Source organism: Chanodichthys erythropterus, chromosome 12 (genome assembly GCF_024489055.1).
Source record: "Chanodichthys erythropterus isolate Z2021 chromosome 12, ASM2448905v1, whole genome shotgun sequence".
Taxonomy (NCBI): domain Eukaryota; kingdom Metazoa; phylum Chordata; class Actinopteri; order Cypriniformes; family Xenocyprididae; genus Chanodichthys; species Chanodichthys erythropterus.
This window is the reverse complement of record NC_090232.1, coordinates 2,585,662-2,609,559: the sequence shown is the minus strand read 5'-3', so window position 1 is coordinate 2,609,559 and position 23,898 is coordinate 2,585,662. Positions and strand designations below refer to the sequence as shown.

The 23,898-nt window shown below is 34.5% G+C and overlaps 1 protein-coding gene across 3 annotated transcripts in view; it reads left to right on the top strand.

The window, feature by feature from the left end:
• The first annotated feature begins 222 nt into the window (after positions 1–222).
• Positions 223–23,898, top strand: part of runx1 (RUNX family transcription factor 1) — a 66,560-nt gene continuing 42,884 nt past the window's right edge. Inside the window, exons 1-2 of one of the 3 annotated variants that reach the window (XM_067402935.1) lie at positions 223–791; positions 885–1,031. In XM_067402935.1, the coding sequence (XP_067259036.1) occupies positions 722–791; positions 885–1,031 (217 nt within the window). In that variant the 5' untranslated portion in view covers positions 223–721. The remainder of the gene's footprint in view (positions 792–884; positions 1,032–23,898) is intronic. The other 2 variants (XM_067402932.1, XM_067402934.1) reach the window with 2 other exon arrangements.

Here is a 23,898-nt window from a genome sequence, read left to right as displayed (position 1 = left end):
CTTGCAGAATCAGCAGATGAAGCAGATACGAAAGGCATCATGTAAATTTTGACGATCTGCAGCGCCTTTATGGCGTCTGAGACACAGGACTAATTGTGTCCTCTGCTGAAGATGGATTTGCATGCTTTAACTTATGCAGCGTGACTCGCCTTGCTCTCGTACACAAACTCTGACACACACACACACACACACACATGCTTTCAGCGTTCTCACCTACTCAACCCCCCTCTGTTGAGCTCGCACGCTCTTACAATTGAAACAGACCTCATCTATTTCCTCCTTTTCAAGCAAATGCGAACAGGTGGAGGTTTGATAGGCCGGCCCAAACGGCAGATAACGCTGAACAAAACCTCTGCAGAAATGAAATTCTCCGGAGCATGTGACCTAAACGGCCCAATGACACTTGGATGCTTTTTTTTCAATGGTGGGGAACGGTTAAACTTGTTGTCTGTCTAAGGGAGACGCTTTCTGTGGGCCGCCACAACCACAAACCAAGTCTGCGACCGGTCACGGCTCTCTAGGCACTAGAGAACTGCGAGATAAAGATAGACGAGAGGGACTGAAGAGCGAGAAGGGGGAGGGAGGATACGTGTTGATGTCAGCGTGTGAATCGCCGGAAAAAACCACAGCGACACGTTTGCGCTCCTGCTCTTTTGCACAAGGGTAAGCATCAGTCAACCACAGGCTGACCGCCGATCGCAATCTCCCGTGTCTGTGAGCCATGCACAGAATCCCAGGACAGAACCGACTCACCGGACCGGCACAGGGTGACCATGGGTTCCCGGGTGTGGGTGTGTACTGCATGTCGGGGTTCGGGGATTAGGGGGTGGCGTTCGAGCGAAACCTCTTCCATGTCGTCACGGGAGTTTTTTTGTTCTTTGCAGGGCAAAACCGGGAGCCCTTCAAAATTCGGGAGCAGATCAAATTGGAAGCCTTGGATTCGGACGAAGACGAGGAGCAGCCACCGCTCGCGATGGCCTCCAACAGCATCTTCGAAAGCTTCCCGTCCTACCAGTCGTGCTTCACCCGGGGTGAGTATCGAGGGTGCGCTTTTTTGTTTTTTTGTGCAAGCTCTTATCTCCGCACCGATGCCGACGTTTGCGCAAAATGACAACGTCGAGGAGCTGGTTTGCAGTGTCAGTGGAGTACTGAAATCTTGTGGCTGAATCTGAAAACCACAGGTCTGTGGGTTACTGAGTACTTCACTGGTTAACCTCATTCAACCAGCCACTGCATGCTGGACTCCAACGTGGCTTTTTTAGACGTTTTCCAGCTGGAGAACGGGAGCTGTATGAGAGTTTTATCATCTGCAATATTAGTTTGAAAACTTTTCGCTTCTTGCATTGTGCCAACTTGAGTTTGTTGTTTTATTTATGGCAAGTCTTGCACAGTGAAACTAACTTTTTAAAAACGTTTATAGTTGTTGACTCTTTGAGTCTTAGTTGTTGATATATTGTGACGATCCTTGCACATGTTGCTTTAATACTTTAAAAGGCCGTATTGAATGCTGAACCCTCAATAGATTAATGAAGTTGGTGTCTGGAAAGTCGTTTGTTTGAGTCAGAAAGCTTCAGTTTGACTTTGTAGGAAAAGTGTGCTGGGGTAGAGTTTGATGACTTGATGATTGAGATACAGGAAAAGCATGTCAAATAAGATAAACCAGTGAATACAACAAGACTGAATTGAAGTGGAACCTGCGTTAAAGATATGGATTGGGACTTTTACTTCTTTCTTGAGAAATTCTTGTTATATGATGCTGTTTTAAAAATGCTTCACCTTTTATTCACAAATAATCCTTGTAGCTTCTAAGCATTTGAGCATTTTGCTTAAGTTTAATCCTAAATGAAAGTTCTGCATGGTTCCGTAAAAAATATTTTATTTTATTTTATTTTATTTTATTTTATTTTATTTTATTTTATTTTATTTTATTTTATTTTATTTTATTTTATTTTATTTTATTTTATTTATCTTATCTTATTTTATTATTTTATTTTATTTTATTTTATCTTATTATTTTATTTTATTTTATTTTATTTATCTTATTTTATTATTTTATTTTATTTTATTTTATTTTAAATATTGCATTAAATATTACATTTAAATTTAAGTAAAAATAGTAAAATTAAATTAAATTAAGCATTTTTCTTAAGTTCAATCCTAACTGAAAGTTCTGCATGCTTCCGTAAAAATTATTTTATTTTATTTTATTTTACTATAAATATTGCATTGAATATTACATTTAAATTTAAGTAAAAATAGTCAAATTAAATAAGAAATAGATAAAAATAAAATAAAATAAGTTTAAATTGAATAAGAAATAAAATAAAATAAAATAAAATAAAACAATTAAATTAAAATAAAATAAAATTGAATAAGAAAAAATAAAATAAAACTAAAATAAAATACATTTGAATAGGAAATAAAATAATTAGTGTTAACAAATTTAGAGCTTCTTCATTCCATGAGAAATAAGTCCACTCTTGACTTAAATCTCAGTTCTGTTTTTTAATATTATTTCTATGACACAAACGGAGAGAAACAATGAAGTCTGTCCTTACAGCTCTGGATTTTCCCTCCTGTAGAGCTTCTAAAGTGCTGTTTTTGATGTCTGTGGGTGTGTGAGTTCACAGCTGAGGCCCAAAGATGATGCTTTAGTTTCTTTCTCGTACTGAAATGACTGTGGGTTAAGGGTGAGTGGAAATTACCCTAGTATGGTTAAACTGACTCATTTAGCTGCTCTGATGTCTTCCTCTCTGAGTGGATCATCATACAGATACTGGATGTTCTGCTGAATTAATTGGCTCTTTAAGGCAAAGTCACATTTCATGTTTTGAAATGTGCATTGAAAATGCTCATTTTTAATATAGATCCTGCCATGGGATCATTTAAAAAGGTGATGTTAATGAGGTTATGCGGTCTTTTTTTTCTCAGTTGCTTCTTGATAAATTCTCATTTGCATGTCAGTTTGTCAGCTAATTAAATTGGTTTATCAAGTTCACTCCAAATTGAAAAGTTGTGCATGAGCAAAAAAATTAATTTAATTTAATTTAATTTAATTTAATTTAATTTAATTTAATTTAATTTAATTTAATTTTATTTTATTTTATTTTATTTTATTTTATTTTATTTTATTTTATTTTATTTTATTTTATTTTTTGCTTTATTTACATATTAAATAATAGCATCAATAATAGCAAAAAAGCATTAAATATTACATTTAATTAAATTAAATTTGTCCAGGAGCAAAAATTTAATTAAATTACATCTTACTTTAAATAGTTACATTAAATACATTAAATATTACATTAAATTAAATTAAAAATAGTAAAAAAAATAAATAAAAATAATAATGTCTTTCTGTATAAAATAGTATAATAAAATAACTCTTTTAGTGTTTTAAAACAGCATTTAAAACACTAAGTTTTATTCTAGATCCTGCCATGGGATCATTTCTAAAGGTGATGTTAATGAGGTTATGAGGTCTGCTTGTTTTTTTTCCCCTTAGATGCTTCTTCAGTTTCCTGACTCTCTCTTTCTCATGCATACATGCGTCTACATGCGTGCGAGCACTTTCAGTTAACACAGGAAGTTTATCAGTCGCACCCGATGCATGTTTCTTCTTGAGCACATGTGAACAGCTTCGATGTAACATCTCAAAGACGAGGCAAAGGCCACATGAATATAAATAAACAACCTTTATTCTTCTAATAATGCAGGGTTTCTGAGCACAAGATGTCTGTATGTGCAACTCATGTACGCTGATGTTTTAAAATGTGACGCCAGTTATTTTAGCCTATTAGTGAATGCATTTCATTGCATTTGATTTCTTTCTCGTTTTATTTAGAACTTGATTGGAGCCGTAGAATGTGGCTTGGCAACAATACATTTAAACTCTGCTTAAATGTAACTTAGGTTCTTCCCCGTCTTTACTTATTTTGGACACATCTTGCATTGTATTTTTAGTATTTTTCCTTGCAATAACATCAACTGTCCAATAATAGCTATATAAACACTAAATAAAAATCTAATTTCTGCTTTTGCACACTACATACCCTGCTGCACATGTACGTTTCCCTGATTATCTCAGCTGGACGGAGCTGGTTGAACATTGCCACATTGTCATCATGTCTTTGTGCACGTGTATCAACAGTCATGTTTGCCCATGCACATTTGCATATACATTTATATATCAAATGAGAATGTTTGTTGCATACAGCCCATTTGCATTTCCTTTTATCAAGGAAAAGCTATCCAAATGCAAAGCTGAAGAACATGCCAACATATGTAAGAATGCACATGGAGTCACATACTGTATGCGGGCAGGGTTTGCATGTTTGTGGCCTTTTTCATCTGCCAGTCTACTAGCATTGCACAAACTGACAGACACATGTGAGGATTTACCTCGTATCTCTCTGTGGTATCAGTTTATCAGATCGTTTGTGTGTAAATCTAGTGTATACACACACACACCCTCTCTATCTGCTTCGCTATTCATGTATGCACTTGCAATTCTCAAAGAAAGTTCCTTTTTTATGTATAAATATAAGTGAAATTTGACATTTGACATTCTGGCTTGACATCATGTGTTAGGGAAGCTGCTTTGAAACTCTTAAGGCTCATTCACACCAACGATAACTAGTTCTAAAAATCATTCTAAATATAAGAGAATTGTGTCCACAACTATAACGATAACAAAACAATATCGTTGGGATCACTGATTAACAATAAAAACACTGACAGCCAATCAGAATCCATCTATCGTAGAATCCATATTTATTAGATCCAGGCATTTGGTTGATGAAACATTGATTAAAATTAAAATTAATTTATATAAAATGAAATTTACTTTAAAGAAAGGCTTTCTACAAAACAAAACTTAGGCTAATGAAGTGGTCTGACCCACTCCATGTCTCCTGACATATTGCGCATCTTATGATGCATCATCTTACTCATGCTCTTCACTTTTCATAATCAACATAGATGAAATTAAACATTAATATTATAGACTAATATTTAAACATAAATATGGAACTAAATAGGCTATGTTTTCTTTGACCCTCTTTCCGACGAACGCGCCGGCGCGTTCGGGTGGATTTTTTCCTCATGACAGCTGAAACAACTTAAAATGCTCTGCCATTTTTGGCCATACAGATAAGTGGAATACATAATTATAAACTATAAGTGGTCTGCTTTTATTTACACTCATTATAACAACAAACCCTTGTGCTTTGTAAAATAAAGAAAATAAACAGGGTGCGCTTTCAGCCGTCTCTGCAAGAATCTTTCTGAAACGCATCAGAATAATGCATTGAAACTCAGCAAATAATTATCACACAAACATGAAACGTGCATCTAAAGAAAGCTTGAAATGTCTACTTTTAAATAAAATAATGCACATTTTAAACAAATATTCCCCTGCAATGTAATCTGTATGAAATTAAAAACATGCACAGTTTCTCCTGGCTCAGAGCGTGCTATTCATATATGGTGATGCGCTGAGGCTATCTATGCAAATGGTAAACGTCCTAACAATGCCTTAAGTATCAACAAAGGCTACAACACATAGTACAGTACATAGAAATTTCATTTCAGAGCAGGATTTGAACGAACGTCGTTTTACCCATGAGTGTGAGCAGTACATGACTGGAGAGTTCGCTTGGCCCGTGCGAAATGTATTGGCATACATTTACATTTACGCATTTGGCAGACGCTTTTTTTTTTTAATTGACTTACATTGCATTATACTATACATTTGTATTTGAGTATGTGCAATCCCTGGGATCTAACCTAGTGCCATGCTCTAACCACTGAGCTACAGGAAAGACGGCATAGAGCGAAATATTGAGCGCAACCTTGCCCAATAAGCAGTAGAGCATGAACGACGTGTGATTTTGAATCTCAAACAAGCGCATTTCATTTGAACCTGCCGCACGAGCCCTGCTGCACCACCTGTAGTTACGCCCCTAAGCGTTTCCCTCAGTAAGTTGACCGAGTGGATCTCTGAGGTTGTGTGAGTGAGTGGAGGCGGGGCTAATTAGTATATTCATGAATCTGCTTATACTAATTGAAGCATGGGTGTAGAGTTACATTCAAGCTATTTTAAAACATGACGATTTTTTTTGTCATTCTGATGATCAAAGGTGAGTTTTAAGGGATACAGTTATTGATTATAGGAGGAGGACTTTAAAGTAGGTGAATTTGAAGCTTCAGTCCAGTTACCCTTTAAAAAACAATATTTATGCTACAAGCTGCTAACAAAAATAGTTAACCACACTGAAGATATTTAACACAGCCAGTATTTTAAGTATTATATCACTTATTTTTTTGCAATCAGAACAGTATTTGATTAACTATTTATTTTTTATTTTTTTAATAGTACCATTACTTGGAGTTAGTAGTATTATCACTACTTTTATTTAGTACTTTTTTATTTCTCCAATAGTCTGCACACTGAAAAGAAAAAAAATAAATAATAATGTAGGATTTACTTTTAAAAAATTGACTTTGAAATTGCTAGTAAATTTAGCAAATAATTACAAAGAAGTGGCAAGTAACACATTGGATTAAATGTGAAGCAGAAAGACTGAAAAACTATTTTCTGTTTTATTTGCAACTTGAAAAAATATTGTTTTCTTCAGTGCTTGGTCTAGTTTACGTCAGCAGGAAAGTTGTTTTGGCCGCATTTCTACCAAAGAAAGCGCCTATCTGTGAGCACTTGAGAGTGCTTCGGCATTGCAGTGTTTTTTTTTCAGTTGAGACGTTTTATTGCTATAATACAGAATATCCGCAGCACTGATTTCGCAGATAATTAGTTTCAGACTAAAAATGTTGAGTACTTGCTGTGTTCGGAGACACACACGGCCTTACACCTTGTCTACACCGGACGCGAGCGGCACGATGCGACAAAAAGACAATAGAACCCATTATAATCAGTAATGCTGTCTACGCTACTATCTCCGGCAGTAAACTACTGCCTCGTTCTATTTATGATGTACTGACACAAAGGGCAAGTGCTTTGCAATGGTTGCGTCCGGTGTAGATATGGTGTTCACACTAAGAACGATAACTATAAAGGTAATTATATTTGCGTCCACACCAACGATAACGGTCTGTTTATTCTAAGCTGACACACTGCGGTTTCAAAGTGTGTACAACATGTTTTTGCTGTTCTTGTTGCATTTACACGGCTTTATTGCTCAACAGATGAAAAAAAATATCGTTCTGAAAGTGATCCCAACTATATCGTTTCTCTATATCGTTATCGTTATAGCTGTGTTGTGTACAGTGCTATTCTTTTATATTTAGAACGAATTTTAGAACTATATCTTCATCGTTATCTTTATAGTTATCATTCTTGATGTGAACGGGCCTTTAGAGGCAGAGCTAGTTATTGCATTTTGGTTAAGATTTCAAAGACATTTTGTGTTAACCAATGCATTTCTACTGCAATAGAGTAGAAATTAAAGAATGATGCACCTTAAGGTTTGTTTTCACCCAACTGAACATGTTCAATCAGTGTCTGTTGGGGCACTTGTTTGTTGGCGTTTGTCTATGCAGATGCCTTTAATGTGCATTGGTGCCATCTTTCTGCATGAAGTTTGTATGCTGAACTATAGCAGGCCGTGGCACATGTGTGTGAAGGCTGATGAAGAAGTGTTTGAAATAAAAAAACTGGTGAGAATATCTCCGAAATGAAGCCACTTTCACCCTGTTTCCTTCTCCCATGCTGTCTGGCATGTTGGGCACCGCTTTTTTCCATATAACTCTTGAGTGTTTAACTGTAGCGGAAAGTTTTACAAGGTTGTTTTTGTCCTCCTGTGGGTCCCAGTGTCGACACAGATGGATTTATGGTGGTTCTGGAGGCTCGTCGCTGCGCTGTGGACCTGCAGACGGAGCTTCGCGTCCCAGCGACTTCACGCCTGGCCACCGCTGATTCTGTTTATCTACATCCACAGGCACCTGAGAAGGAAGCCGCTCGGCCTGGTCCATGCAGATTCAGAGAGGGACTTGCATAGGGTCATAAATTCCTGCTCCCATTTGTCCCATTGGGGTGCCTTTCAAGAGTTTAGCGGAACTAGGTGTGGATGGGAACGATGGCCACATTAGAGTTATGGGACCGACCATAAATTAGAAGCTTTACCACTTACCATATTTTACAAGTGCATCTTTCCCAGCACCTTCCCAAAGGCCTTTTTTGGAGATTCTGACTCTCTATAATACCTGATACGTATTAAAGCGCACTGATCCGATATGAAATGCTGATGTCTCAATAACTTGCGTGAGGAGTCGTCTCGCTGGCCATTGGCTTATATTGAGTTTCCGTCCTCGCTGCCCCCAGTGTGTCGCTCTGCTGAAATGGATTTTCTAACCCTGCTCTCTTTACATGGAGCAGCTGCTGGGAGAGTTTGGCCATGGTAATATTGAGCCCAGTGTCTGGGAGACAGGCAGGCAGGTCGCTATTGAGCCCAGCGTCGGACACAACCACGATGGGAATGTATTGAGTGGCGTCACCGATGCGCAGCTCCAGGAAAGGAGATAAAGATGGTTAAAACCAGTGGAGGGACTGAGCTGGTGGTCAGAACAGGCCTGAAGCTTGTGCTCATGTTTGAGACAGGTGAAGGAAATTGCTGACAGAACTGTGTCACTGTTTTTTATTAATTTTCTGATTTTCCGTTTTTGGGAAATGTTGAAAAATTGTGAATATAGTAAACAAAAAAAAAAACTATTTTTTATTTTATATATATATATATATATATATATATATATATATATATATATATATATATATATATATATATATATTTTTTTTTTTTTTTTTTTTTTTGATACAAATATTTCAATTTTATTTTTCATTAAAAATATATTAAATATTTTATGTATGAAATATTTATTCATTAAATAGTTTTATTTATGAAATATTTAATTATTAAAGTTACTATTTTTGTTTACTACAGATATTTTTCTTTTCTTTTTTCTTGTTTTTTTTTAGGCGATGATAATATTACCACCAAGACATAATATGAAAATGAGATATTTCATCATTAATGATGTGCTAATTTGCATTTGCATCAATGTTGTTGACAAATTTTGAAAAAAAAAAAAAAATTTTTTAAGTGTTTTAAATAAAAATATTTCCATTTTATTTTTCATTAAATAAAAAATATTTTATTTATTTATTAAATATCAATTTTTTTTAATTATTTTTTTTATTATTATTTTTTTTACTACAAATGTTTTCCTTAATATTATTAGGCCATGATAATATTATCTCCAAGACATGAAAAACATGAGATTTTTCTCCATTAATTATGTGCTAATTTTGCATTTGCATCAATGTTGTTGAAAAAATGTTAATAAATTAATCAAAGTATTTAAAAAAAATAGTTTAAATAAAAATGTTTACATTTTATTTTTACATTAAATAAAAATAAATAATAATAAAAATATATTTTTATTTATTAAATATCTAATTATTTAATTATTATTAGACTATGATAATATTACCCCTATACATGAAATATGCAAATTAGATATTTCATTATTAATTATGTGCTCATTTGCATTTGCTTCAATGTTGTTAAATTTTTTTTGATTATAGTAAACAAGAAATAAGTTAAAAATATTTCCATTTCATTTTTCATTAAATAAAAAAATATTATTTTTATTTATTAAATATTTTGATAAAAGTTACTATTTTTGTTTACTAGATATTTTCTTTAATATTAGGCCATGATAACCCCCAAGACAATATGCAAATGAGATATTTCATCATTAATGATGTGCTAATTTGCATTTGCATCAAATTATGAATATAGTAAACTGTTTTTTTATAGTAAAAATGTTGTTGTTGTTTTTTTTAATAAAACTTTTCCATTTTATTTTTCGTTAAATATTATTTTTTTTATTAAATCTATAGTTATTTAATTATTTAAACATTATTTAAAATTAATTTGTTAATAGAAGCCGCAAAGAAATATTGCAAAGTTTGGTTGATGTTTATCGGAAGAGAATCTGTCCGAAAATGGCATTTAAAGACACATTGGTCATTTTTTCCTCAATAAACCGGGCACATTATAGATGAAAATTAGACTATAAGCTGAAAATGATCAGTCAGTGTCTGTTTAGCGAGAGTAATGTTTGTTTTACTGCTGCAGATGGAAACATGCATGTCGTAATATCTTGCAATTTTTAACATTAATTAAAAAAGTCAGACTGTGGCGGTTTGAAGTCTATTTCTCCAGGGAGGTTTGTTTTGGTGTTACACACACCAGTTTCATTTCAATAATTATTCTGAGGGCAGACATTGATTCGCTGACCACATCATATTAAATCAACTGCTGATTGGTCAGCCATCGATCTGCTCCAGCTTCATGTTGAATCGCAGCCGTCATGATGAAAATCACTTTTGGAGCCCAAACACGTGTCGGATAATATGAGAGGGCCCAAGCGTTTCATATCACACATGTGAAGGGAAAAGAAAGCAGCTCCTCGGCTTCAGTGTGAATGTTCAGAAACCACAGAGAGGTTTTGTTGGTGCAGATAAGAGGTCGGGAGCTCTGAGTTCTTCAGTTCTCCTTCATTATTGCCTTCCCCTCACCCACTTTTCCTGTCAGCCGACAGCTTCTCGCTACAAGGGAGATGTGTTGTTGAAAATAACCGTATCGCTGTGAGCCGGAGTCTCTGTTTTAACACCTAAAGGCCTGCGTGTCGTTTGAGAAAGCGGAATAAGGCTCAGTTCAAGGCTCTGACAGGAAGAAGCCGCTTTTGCAAGGTGCGCGAGGAGCGCGTCCCTCTCTCTCCGTCTGTTTCGTGTGCACAGGATATGTGCAAAACCGTAGTGCAACTCTGAACTGCAAAAATCCTCATCATGTGGGTTTAATATCCAGTGTTAGTGAAGCTGCTTCACATCTTCTCAAGATATGAGCTGATCACGACTGAAAGTAGTTGAACTAGTCAAGATACACTTGTTTACCAACACAAGATAATCATAAAAACTCTTATTTATTTATTCATTTATTCATTAATTCTTTCATTCATTCATTCCTTTTATCCTGTTAATTTAATTAAACTAAATATATTCACCCAGTTCAATTAAATTAACAGGCTCAATATTTATTTATTTATTTATTTATTTATTTAAACCTGTTAATTTAATTAAACTAATAAAATATAAATAAAATTTAATTTCAATTTTATTTAATTTTAATTTTTTTTTGTTTTGTTTTGTTTTATTTATTTATTTAGTAGAACATGTTAATTTAATTAAACTAAATATTTTCACCCAGTTCAATTAAATTAACAGGCTCAATATTTATTTATTTATTTAAACCTGTTAATTTAATTAAACTAATAAAATATAAATACAATTTAATTTCAATTTTATTTTATTTTTTTTATTTTATTTTATTTTGTCGTTTTATTTATTTATTTATTAGAACATGTTAATTTAATTAAACTAATAAAATAAAATAATATATAAATAAAATATTTTCACCCAGACAGTTCAATTTATTTAACATGTTCAGTTTTATTTTATTTTATTTTATTTATTTTTGTTTTATTTTTTTTATTTATTTTTTTTTTCAACGGGTTCATTTCATTAACCTGAATATATTTTCACACAAACCGTTTAATTTAATTACCAGGTTCAGTGTTTATTTATTTAAACTTTATCCTGTTAAGTGAACTGAATATTTACATTCAGACAGTCTAATTAAACCAACATGTTCAAAAATAAACTTATTTATTTATTTATTTATTAACTTGTTAATTGAATTGAAAATTTTCATTCAGACAGTACAATTAAATTAACAGGTTCAGACATAACAGAAATTAAATGAATTGTTGTATTATTTATGTATCTGCTCAATTATAATGAACTGTCCAATTAAAAAATATATCCATGTAAAATAAACAACATTTTAGGAGAGCATGTTTAAATTGTACTCAACGCTGTTCACCTGAATGCAAATGTGCAATGTGAAAAACAGTTTGTAAACAGCTGTTTTTCATGCGGCACTATAAACTGTGGTTAAGTTACTAGCATCACTACTTTTAGTTAGTTACTCACAAGACTGTTTACATCAAGCAAATGTTCGTTTCATTAGAAAAGTCCCAGGCTTTGTATGTGTGGGTGTTCATAAAGTTTCTTTGTTGAACATTTGTATGCTTGTGGAATCAATAACAGAAGGCTGTCTGTGGTAGCGCAGCGGTGACTGTGGCTACCTGACTAGCCGCAGTTCCGTACCCACATGCAAAGTAGCCTAACCAAAGATCTCATTCAGGCAAACATAGTCATGTAGAAACATGCATGCAGGAGTAAAAACAGAACTACGTTAGTCATGGACTGTCTACTGCCCACGTAGGCAGCTGCTTACTAACTAGCATCCTAACTAAAATGTAACAGTTTTAGTGGAACATTCAACATAGACAACACATTTAGCTTTTAAAAACTTACAAACAAGCATTTGTCAAAGTCAGTGTTCAAAACTGATGACAAACTTTGTCATCAGTTTTGTCAAAAGTCAAAAGTATTCAAACGCAAATACTGGGTAAAATAGTCTGTTTTTAATTAGTTTGGTTTTTAATTAATAGGTATTGAATGAACTGTATTTATATTTGATATTTATTTAGTCTTGTTTTTTGGACATTTACCATGATGCTACTGTGGTTATTGTAGATGTACCATGGTGCAGTTTTGTTTTTTTTGGAAATTTACCATGGCCCTACTATGGTTTTTGAACATTTACCATGGTGTGATTTTGTTTTTTGGACATTTACCACGGTGCTACTATGGTTTTTGAACATTTACCATGGTGCTATTATGGTTTTTGAACATTTACCATGGTGCAATTTTGGTTTTTGGACATTTTCCATAGCGTGATTTTGGTTTTGGGACATTTTTCATGGTGCTGATATGGTTTTTGGACATTTACCATGGTACTACTATGGTTTTTGAACATTTACCATGGTGCAATTTTGGTTTTTGGACATTTTCCATAGCGTGATTTTGGTTTTGGGACATTTTTCATGGTGCTGATATGGTTTTTGGACATTTACCATGGTCTTACTATGGTTTTTGAACATTTACCATGGTGCAATTTTGGTTTTTGGACATTTACCATGGTCTTACTATGGTTTTTGAACATTTACCATGGTGCAATTTTGGTTTTTGGACATTTACCATGGTGCTACTATGGTTTTTGAACATTTACCATGGTGCAATTTTGGTTTTTGGACATTTTTCATGGTACTGATATGGTTTTTGGACATTTACCATGGTGCTACTATGGTTTTTGGACATTTACCATGGTGCAGTTTTGGTTTTTGGACATTTTTTCATGGTACTGATATGGTTTTTGGACATTTACCATGGTGTTACTATGGTTTTTGGACATTTACCATGGTGCAATTTTGGTTTTTGGACATATTTTTTATGGTACTGATATGGTTTTTGGACATTTACCATGGTTCTACTATGGTTTTTACACATTTACCATGGTGCAGTTTTGGTTTTTGGACATTTACTATGGTACTGTGGTTTTTGGGCATATACCAATTGATGACAAACTTTAAAAAGTATTCAAACACCAATACTTGGAAAAATAGTCTATTTTTAATTAGTTTGATTTTTAATTGGTTGGTTATTTTTATATTTGATATTTCTTTATTTAGTCTGCAATTGTTTTTTTTTTGTTTGTTTGCTTTGTTTTTTAACTGACCTTGTGCCAATGCATTCTGGCATTCTGGGATTGGATACATGCATTGCAGGCCAAAATAAAGTTAACTTAGAATTGATTTGATCAATGCATGTCTGTTTTTAAAACATTAGTCACCATCTCAGCACAGGTCCCATCTGAATGAAAAATCACCAATGAAATCCCTTTAATATCTCCGCTGTTTCTCCTAGATTAAATGGGGACTTTTACTTAAATCAGTGAAGGTATGAAAGAACAATCTCTGAACAGTCATTCATGGTTGATGATAAGCTTTCGTAAGTCTGATTGTAAGACTATTTGTTCTCAATACTATTCATTACTCAAATAAGAAAGACCACAAAACTCATTCCAGTGGTTAAAAGTTCATGCAAACAACAACATTCACACTGATTCTGAAACGATGGAGAGTTCGCATACACACTTCTCTTTTTCTGTTAAATGATTGACAGGCCAGTCATTGGATGGGGGTGCACTTCCTGATGGTACATCCTTTGCAGCATCAGTTATTAGGCCAGTGTGTGTGTGTGAGTGTGTCATGAGATGTCACAAAGACCCTTTCAGTTAGACAGGCTGAGAGTTCCTAACGGTGCCCTTACAGCTGCAGCTTCCTTCCTCTGCAGTATCAGCTTCACAGGAAGCTGTTATTCAGTGTTTTCACACTCGCAATATTAAGTCTAAATATTAAAAGAACTGCAGAACCAACCTTTACAAAACATGTGGCGGTACTATGGTACAATGATGGTGTCAGACGGCTGTACTATGGTACTTTTATATGTATCATGGTTCCACAATGTTTTTTGGACATTTATCATGTGCTACTGTGGTTTTTGGAATGTAACACTGCACTACTATGTTTTTGGACACTTACCATGGTTCTACTATGGTTTGTAGACATTTACTATGGTCCTTCTATGGTTATTAGAGATGGTTTTTGAAAATTTACCATGGTGATACTATGGTTTTTGGACATTTGCCATGGTGCAACTTTTGTTTTTGGACATTTGCCATCATGCTACTATGGTTTTTGGAAATTTACAATGGTGCTACCATCTTTTTAAGACATTTACCATGGTTCTACTATGGTTTGTAGACATTTACTATGGTCCTTCTATGGTTATTGGAGATGTACTATGGTGCAACTTTAGTTTTTGGAAATTTACAATGGTGCTACTATGGTTTTTGGACATGTAACATGGTACTACTATGGTTATTAGAGATGTACCATGGTACTGCTATGGTTATTAGAGATGGTTTTTGAAAATTTACCATGGTGCAACTTTTGTTTTTGGAAATTTACAACGGTGCTACCATGTTTTTAAGACATTTACCATGGTGCTACTATTGTTTTTGGACATTTACCATGGTGTCTCTATGTTTTTTATAAATTTCCAATGGTGCTACTATGGTTTTTGTAAATTTCCAATGGTGGTACCCTGGTTTTTGGACTTTTACCATGGTGCTTATATGGTTTTTGCAAATTTACCATGTTGCTACTATGGTTTTTGGTCATTTACCATGATTCAGCTTTGTTTTTTTGGACATTTACCATGGTGCTACTATGGTTTTTGGACATTTGCCATGGTGCAACTTTTATTTTTGGACATTTGCCATCGTGCTACTATGGTTTTTGGAAATTTACAATGGTGCTACCATCTTTTTAAGACATTTACCATGGTGCTACTATGGTTTTTGGACATTTGCCATGGTGCAACTTTTATTTTTGGACATTTGCCATCGTGCTACTATGGTTTTTGCAAATTTACCATGTTGCTACTATGGTTTTTGGTCATTTACCATGGTTCAACTTTGTTTTTTGGACATTTACCATGGTGCTACCATCTTTTTAAGACATTTACCATGGTTCTACTATGGTTTTTGGACATTTACCATGGTGGTACCCTGGTTTTTGGACATTTACCACGGTGCTTCTATGGTTTTCTGACATTTACCATGGTGCAACTTTTGTTTTGGAAATTTACAATGGTGCTACCATGTTTTTAAGACATTTACCATGGTGCTACTATGGTTTTTGGACATTTACCATGGTTCAACTTTGTTTTTTGGACATTTATCATGGTGCAACTTTGTTTTTTGGACTTTTACCACGGTGCTTATATGGTTTTTGCAAATTTACCATGTTGCTACTATGGTTTTTGGTCATTTACCATGGTTCAACTTTGTTTTTTGGACATTTACCATGGTGCTACTATGGTTTTTGGACATTTTCCATGGTGCAACTTTGTTTTTTGGACATTTATCATGGTGCAACTTTGTTTTTTTGACTTTTACCATGGTGCTTACATGGTTTTTGCAAATTTACCATGTTGCTACTATGGTTTTTGGTCATTTACCATGGTTCAACTTTGTTTTTTGGACATTTACCATGGTGCTACTATGGTTTTTGGTCATTTACCATGGTTGAACTCTGTTTTTTGGACATTTACCATGGTGCTACTATGGTTTTTGGACATTTTCCATGGTGCTACTTTGTTTTTTGGACATTTATCGTGGTGCAACTTCTGTTTTTGTATATTTACAATGGTTCTACCATGTTTTTAGGACAATTACCATGGTGCTACTCGCGCGTCTGTGCCGCTGTGCGCTCAATCCTCTCCGCACGTTTCACTCATAAACTTGTGAAGAGCAGCTATGCGCGAATGTTGTATTTGTTTAATATTCTGTTCAGATACATTTACTTCATAGACATCCTTCTGATACCTCTGTTTTCTGTTATCAGTGGTCCTTGTGTATTGTAACATATTCAAAACATAATACTACAGTAACTCTGAATCAAGACCTAATCTTCTATTCTTCTTCTTCAAAAATCAATTTACATATTATACGCAGAGCTAATTTACATATACAGTCATGTTTCTGCCTCATCTTTTTTGGCCTGTACAGTAGATTCCTCGACACTATTTGACTGTTATCATGTCCATCTTTGACCTTTATCATATTTATTTACATATTCTCTCTCATCTACATCTTTCTCCTGCACCAATGAAATCAGTTCGTCAGACGAATGACTCGCTCTAATCATACATACACAAATAGTTCCATCTTGCGCGTCTCCTTTTAAAGCACACATGCGTCCGTCTGCGTGTGGTGCTGCAAGAATGCGATCCACAAACTTTACGATCCGCGTCTGCTGCAGTAATTATGTCCGTGTGACTCAGCGGCTCTTGGCTAGCGTCCTGGGCACAGTTAGCATCACCTGTTTCCAGCACAGTCGTCCAGGCGCCCGTGTGTGTGTGTGTGTGTACATGGTGAGCTATGCTTAGTCAGAGGAGATGGCAGTGAACAGCGAGCAGTTGTCTATGTTTAGTCACAGCATCAGTGATACAGCACAGCCGGAGAGACTCTCCTCTGGTCGCCGTCTGGCCACAGAAGAAAGCCGTAGTCATGTCTAGCCACTGTGTCTCGCTTCGTTTAGCGCTAATACTTACACGCGGAAATGGACTTACATGAACCCTGTGTGTGTTGTGGTGTGTTTATAGACTGTAAGGAATGCAAGAAAAAGGACAGTGTAAAGTACCAAAAGAGATAAATGACTACAAAAAGTGATGCATGCACAGAAACAACATGATCTCATTTAAAACAAACCTCATTAAAACTTCATTCAAGATATACTGTCTGAAAACAACTCTTAATAACTGAAGTAAATGAATTATGTACTTATTTATTTATTTCCCCTGTAGAAGAAAAGATCTAGTATTTATGCACTTGTGTGTTTTTTTTTTTTTTTGTTTCTTTTTTTTTTAACGTTTGGATACACAGATATTAGTACATCAGCATGTGGAAATGTGATAGTGTTAATCATTTTTAATTAATTTTATTTTTTGAGAAATACAATAAAACCTATGAGAATGCCATAATATTTTGTACTTTTTTTTTTTTTTTTACTATAGCTGATAGTCATTTTATTTTATTCATTTTTTTTTCACTTTTTATCTATTGTTTTGTATTTTTGTTATTTTTTAAATATATTTTAATTTTTTATTGTTATTTTACTTTTTATTTATTTATTTCTTATTTTTATGTTTTATTATATTGTATTTTTGTTATTTTAAAATATATTTTTATTTTTATTGTGTTTTTTTTAAATGTGTTTGTATTTTATTTAATTTTATTTTTTTATTGTATTTTTGTTTTTATATATATATATATATATATATATATATATATATATATATAAATTTTTTTATTTTTTATATTTATTTATTAATTTACCTATTTTATTTACTTTTTTGTAGTGTGTTTTCGCCATTTCTTTTAACAATATTGAACATTATGGAGCAGCTAATTCATTTCACACAGTTTAAGCAATTTTCTAATGGGAGAATTGATGAGAAAAGTTCATTTTTGTAATCGGAGACATCGTTTGATCGCGGGCATTGGTATCCTTGCAAATATGAGCAAGATCTCTTCTGAAAGGAGACACATGTGATTCCTCAGGAGCAGGAGTCTTCCGAAAAAGTTTCCATTCGTTCTCCATTTAGTCTAATTTCTGTGTCGAATAAATAAATGACCTTTGTGACTTTTCTTTCCGATAGCCTTCAGACAGTAATGCAGATTGTCTGTGCGATCCCAAGCTGTCCTCACAATCTCTGTAATCTATGGGAGTGAATTACAGAATAGAGGCCCCTCCCCCTCCTCCTCCTTGACCCCGCCCACGCCCCGGGGATCCGGGGACCATGTGGCAAACTGGCCCAGGATCTGAGAGTCCCGCCGCCCCGTTTGATCTGCTCTCTGCGCCGCTCCGCACAACATCCGCAGCACAGGAAGAGGATCTCTAATAAAGCCTCTTCATTTCCTTTTATTTTCATTTCTTTTTCCAATCTCCTTCCTCCTGAAAAAAAAACAGCGTAAGACCAGGATCAGACACATTTTGTAAGATCCCATTCTGGACACTTTCATACTGGTTTTAACATTGCTCTGCTGGTTAAACTGCAGTTTCGCACCAGCGCTGCCCATGTAGATCCAGTCAAAGTGGTCTAGAGGTTTAATTTGCTTTAATTTGACAAGGTCGATGGGAAACTAGGAAAAGAGTTAGTTCCTGTTTAGACTTCTCAATATCTCCTCTTAGTTTCTTTTACGGCCTGCATATGAAATCAAAAGTGTTTACTGTGAACTTCCTGTAATTTCATTTTAAAAGTGAAAACACAATTTAAAATAAAATTTAAATAAATTAAAACTAGAATACATTACAATACAATTTTATTAATTTAATAAACAAGAAATATGGTGATTTAAATTGTAACTTTGATATATTAATTTACAAATTTTTATTTAAAAAAAAATAAAAATCAGATAGAAAAATATGTATTGATGAATCGTGCTCAGTATAATACAGTAATGTTTTACTTTATAGGATCATCTCTATTCCTAACAAAAAAAAGTTTATTTGTATTATTTTATGAATTTTACATCTTGATTTTTTTTTCCATCCTCCTGTCTCCATTCTGAAATGTAACGCCCACTTTTCACCAACCAATCAATTCCTAATGTACTAAATCATGCCCCGCCCTACACAGATACACAAATATTGGTACGACATCAGTATGTGGAAATTACAAAAATGTGATAGAGTTAATAATTATTAATTAATTTTATTTTTTGACAAATACTATAAAACCTATGAGAATATCATGAATTTAATATTATATAGCCTGACACTTCAGAATTTTCCTCTGATGTGGCAAAATATGCATTTTTTTTTAATGAAGATGTAATTTGATGCTTGGAACATTGTACTGTAGCCGGTAGTCATTTTATTTTATTTTATTTTATTTTAAAATATTTATTATTATTTTTATTTATTAGTTTAGTTTAGTTTTATCATTATTTTTATCATTGTTTATTTTTATTTTACTTTATTTTATTATTTTTATTATTATTTATTTTTATTGTATTGTTATTTTTTATTTATTTATTTGGTTTTTATTTTATTAATTTACTTTTTTTGTAATGTGTTTTTGCTATTTATTTAAACAATATTGAACATTATGCTGCAGATAATTAATTTCATAGAGGTCAGATCATTTTTTCTACATTTTTTTCCCTCATTGAATATCCTTTTTTTATTCTGAAATATATTAGGTTGCATGAGTAAAATGCATTTCATGTATTTTATTTTATTTTATTTTATTTTATTTTATTTTATTTTATTTTATTTTATTTTATTTTATTTTATTTTATTTTATTTTTTTTTTTTTATTTCATTTTGTTATTTTATTACTTTTCATTTTATTTTATTACTTTTCATTTTATTTTATTTTATTTATTTATTATTGTTATTTTTCTTTTTTTATTTATTTTCACAAACTTTTATATTTATTATTATTTCTTAATTGTATTTTTTATTTATTTTACTTTTTATTTATTTATTTATTTTATTTACTCATTTTTTTATTCACTTTTTTGTAATGTGTTTTCACTATTTCTTTAAACAATATGGAACATTATGCAGCTAATTAATTTCGCAGAGGTCAGATCATTTTTTCCTCATTGAATATCCTTTGTTTGTTTGTTTGTTTAATTCTGAAATACGCCAGGTTGCATGAGTAAAATGCATTTCACGTTGACTTCATGTGACCTGAGCTGTGCCGTATGTTTGTGTGAATGTACAAGGCCTCACCTTCACCGGATCAGTCAATACTGAATCTGTCGGGGTGTAGATCCATGCGCGGGGTGCACTGATACACTCCTCAATGCAACTGGCAGCGACAGCCTAGAAATATTGATCAGTGTCCCATAAAGCATGAGCAGGCCGGGTGAGGCAGAGCCAGAGAGTGGATAGGAGGGTGTTGCCATTGATTGCAACATGGCTCTTGACAGGAGCCTCTTTGTTCCTTTGAAGACTGTAACTGAGAGCGCTAATCGCTCCTTGACGAACGGTTTGTCTGATGCTTTATAGACACAAATGAACTGACTGACTGCTGAGATGTTTAGGGGCGACTGTGCTGGATGCGAGAGGACAATGGTTGACTGTTTCGCTGTCATCAACGGCCTTTGACATTAGCAGCCCGAGGGCAAATGCTTAAGAGGAAGTAGCACTTTCTCCACTTTCTTTCTTTTTCTAAACCTGTCTCCCCACCTGCGTCTTTGCCTGAGTGTGGTCAGCGCTTTTTCCTGTCGCAGCATCTGTTGGGCGAGTTTCTGATGTGCTTGTGGAAGCCCAGTGGTAAGGACACATGGAAACAAGCTATGGTGGCCTCCTCGGTTCCCCACAAACCCCAGATCAGTCTTAAAGCCGGCACATGTGCTGCTCTGTCAAGGATGTCATCCACATCCCAACTAAATGGAAATTGTCCTTGGGTACCAACAGAATGTAACTTTAGATTGTTAAATTGCCCCTATTAGGCTATTTTAAAGGTTCCTAATTTTATTTTGAATTCTCCTACAATAGATTTACATGCATCAAAGGTTAAAAAACACTTTAATTTTCTTATAATATACACTATAATGTCACCTAATTTCTCAGAGTCTGAAACAGTTCATTTGAAGACTCAGTCTCTCTAAACCCCTCCTTTCTGAGATCCTGCTCTGCTGTGATTGGTCAGATGGCTCAGTCTGTTGTGATTGGTCAAACACTTACAGTGCGTGTCAGAAACGAAACACCCATTACCATATCTGAATTTCAGCTTTAAACTGACAATATGCAATGCAAAAAATAACTTTTTTAATGAGGTTTTGTTAGTTTTAATTGACTTGTTTTCCAGTTAAGATCTTTAAGATTAATTTACTATATATAATACTGTGCTGCACTAGCATATTTTATGACTTGTTTTCATCTTAAGCTTCCAGTGCGTTAAGACAAAATACATCCATATGAAAGACACATTCCCTGAAAATAAGTCTTAATATTTTATGTAGTGTTGCTTTTCAACTACAACCTGAATTCCAGAAATTTTGGGACATTTTTTTAAATAAAATGAAAACTAAAAGAATTTAAAATCAAATGAGCCAATATTATTCACAATAGAACATAGATAACATAACAAATGTTTAAAGGGAGAAATTTTACACTTTTATCCGCTAAATGAGCTCATTTCGAATTTGAAGCCTGCTACAGGTCTCAAAAAAAGTTGGCACAAGGGCAAGAAATGGCTGAAAAAGCAAGAAAGCTGGGAGAAGACATCTAGCAACTAATTAAGTTAATTAATATCAGGTCTGTAATATGATTACTTAGAAGTAAAGATGGGCAGAGCTGTGAAATAGTGCGCAAAAAGATTGTGGAATACTTTAAAAAACAATGTTCCTCAACGTCAAATTGCAAAGGCTTTGCAAATCTCATCATCTACAGCGCATAACATCATCAAAAGATTCAGAGAAACTGGACCAGGCCGAAGACCTTTATTGGATGCCCGTGGTCTTCAGGCCCTCAGAAGACACTACTTCACTCATTGGCATGTTTGTGTCAAAGACTTTACTAAATGGGCCCAGGAATACTTCCAGAAACCACTGTCGGTAAACAATCCGCCGTGCCATCTGCAGATGCCAACTAAACTCTATCATGCAAAAAGGAAGCCATATGCAATCATGGTCCAGAAGCACCGTTGTGTCCTGTGGGCCAAGCCTCATTTAAAATGGCCTGTTTCAAAGTGGAAAAGTGTTCTGTTGTGAGACGAGTCCAAATTTGACATTCTTGTTGGAAATCATAGATGCCGTGTCCTCCAGGCTAAAGAGGATCTTGCAGCGTGTTATCAGCGTTCAGTTCAAAAGCCAGCATCTCTGATGGTATGGGGGTGCATAAGTGAATACGGTATGGGCAGCTTGCATGTTTTGGAAGGCACTATGAATGCTGAAAGTTATATAAAGGTTTTAGAGCAACATATTCTCCCCTCCAGACGACGTCTATTTCAGGGAAGGCCTTGTGTATTTCAGCAGGACAATGCAAAACCACATACTGCAGCTATTACATCAGCATGGCTTTTGCCAAATTGACCTGCCTGCAGTCCAGATCTTTCACCTATAGAGATCATGTGGTGCATCATTAAATGAAAGATTACCACAAACTCTTCAGCAGCTGGAAACCTGTATCAGGCAAGAACGGGACCAAATTTCAACACCAAAACTCCAGAAACTCATGACCTCAATGCCTAGAAGTCTTCACACTGTTTTGAAAAGAAGAGGAGATGCTACACCATGGTAAACATGCCCCCATCCCAAATATTTGGAGACCTGTAGCAGGCATCAAATTTTGCATAAAATTGAACATTTCTCAGTTTAAACATTTATGTTTCTGTGTTCTAATAAAATATTGGCTCATGTGATTTGAAAGTCTTTTAGTTTTCATTTACATGTTGCACAGTAGTTACACAGGAGTCTCCTGTCCTGTCTGATTAAAGAGTGTACACTAGTAAGAATGCATCTGTCACATTTGGCCTACTCCATTTGATTACTTTTGCTGCAGTTAAGCTCTGACGATGATTGTGAACGACGTTTCAGGAGCATGAGGTTGGTCGAAATGCATGCGGCCACCTTCATGCCACTCTTTTCCATCATTGCAGCCTCAAAACTGTGAGACCGCAACAGGGAATGCCAATATAATGGTCGATACTGGCATGGTGCAGCACATGGTCAGAGCCGCTTTGCCAAACCACAGAAACCCTCCTAGACTTTGATAATGGACCATCCGTAGCACCACCAGGCCCAATGGGATCCGTCCCCAACATACTTCTGCGATGTGGTTAACGACTTGGAGATGCAAAGTGTGTCGTGCGCCATCATTTCGGAGCTTTCCATGTGTCTGTTGCTAATTTATTTATCCGTGGATTTTTACTCCCATTTGCTGGAATGTTCTTCTGGCTAATTTGGTAGGCCCTCATCCGCATAATAGTTTGAGTGGAGGCGAGAGTGATAAACAGAGCTTCTGGAGGAGCACTGGAAATGACTTTTGTCCCAGGACTTTCTGAGTTATTAATTGATTTTGTGGGTGACTAATGACTTTTTTATTGAGCAGTTTCGTCATGCTCCTGGAGGGAGAAAAGCTGAACTGACCGCACTAAACTCTATAGCCTAGATATGGTGTTCTTAAGAGCGTTCGTCACTGTCCATGCTGCATGGAGAAACTCCACAATTGGACATTGGCCATTGACCAAAAAGTGAGAAAGGATTTTGTTTTATTTGTAGCGACTAAAAAGTTTGTTTGACTGAGCATTTCTAAGACACATTGTTC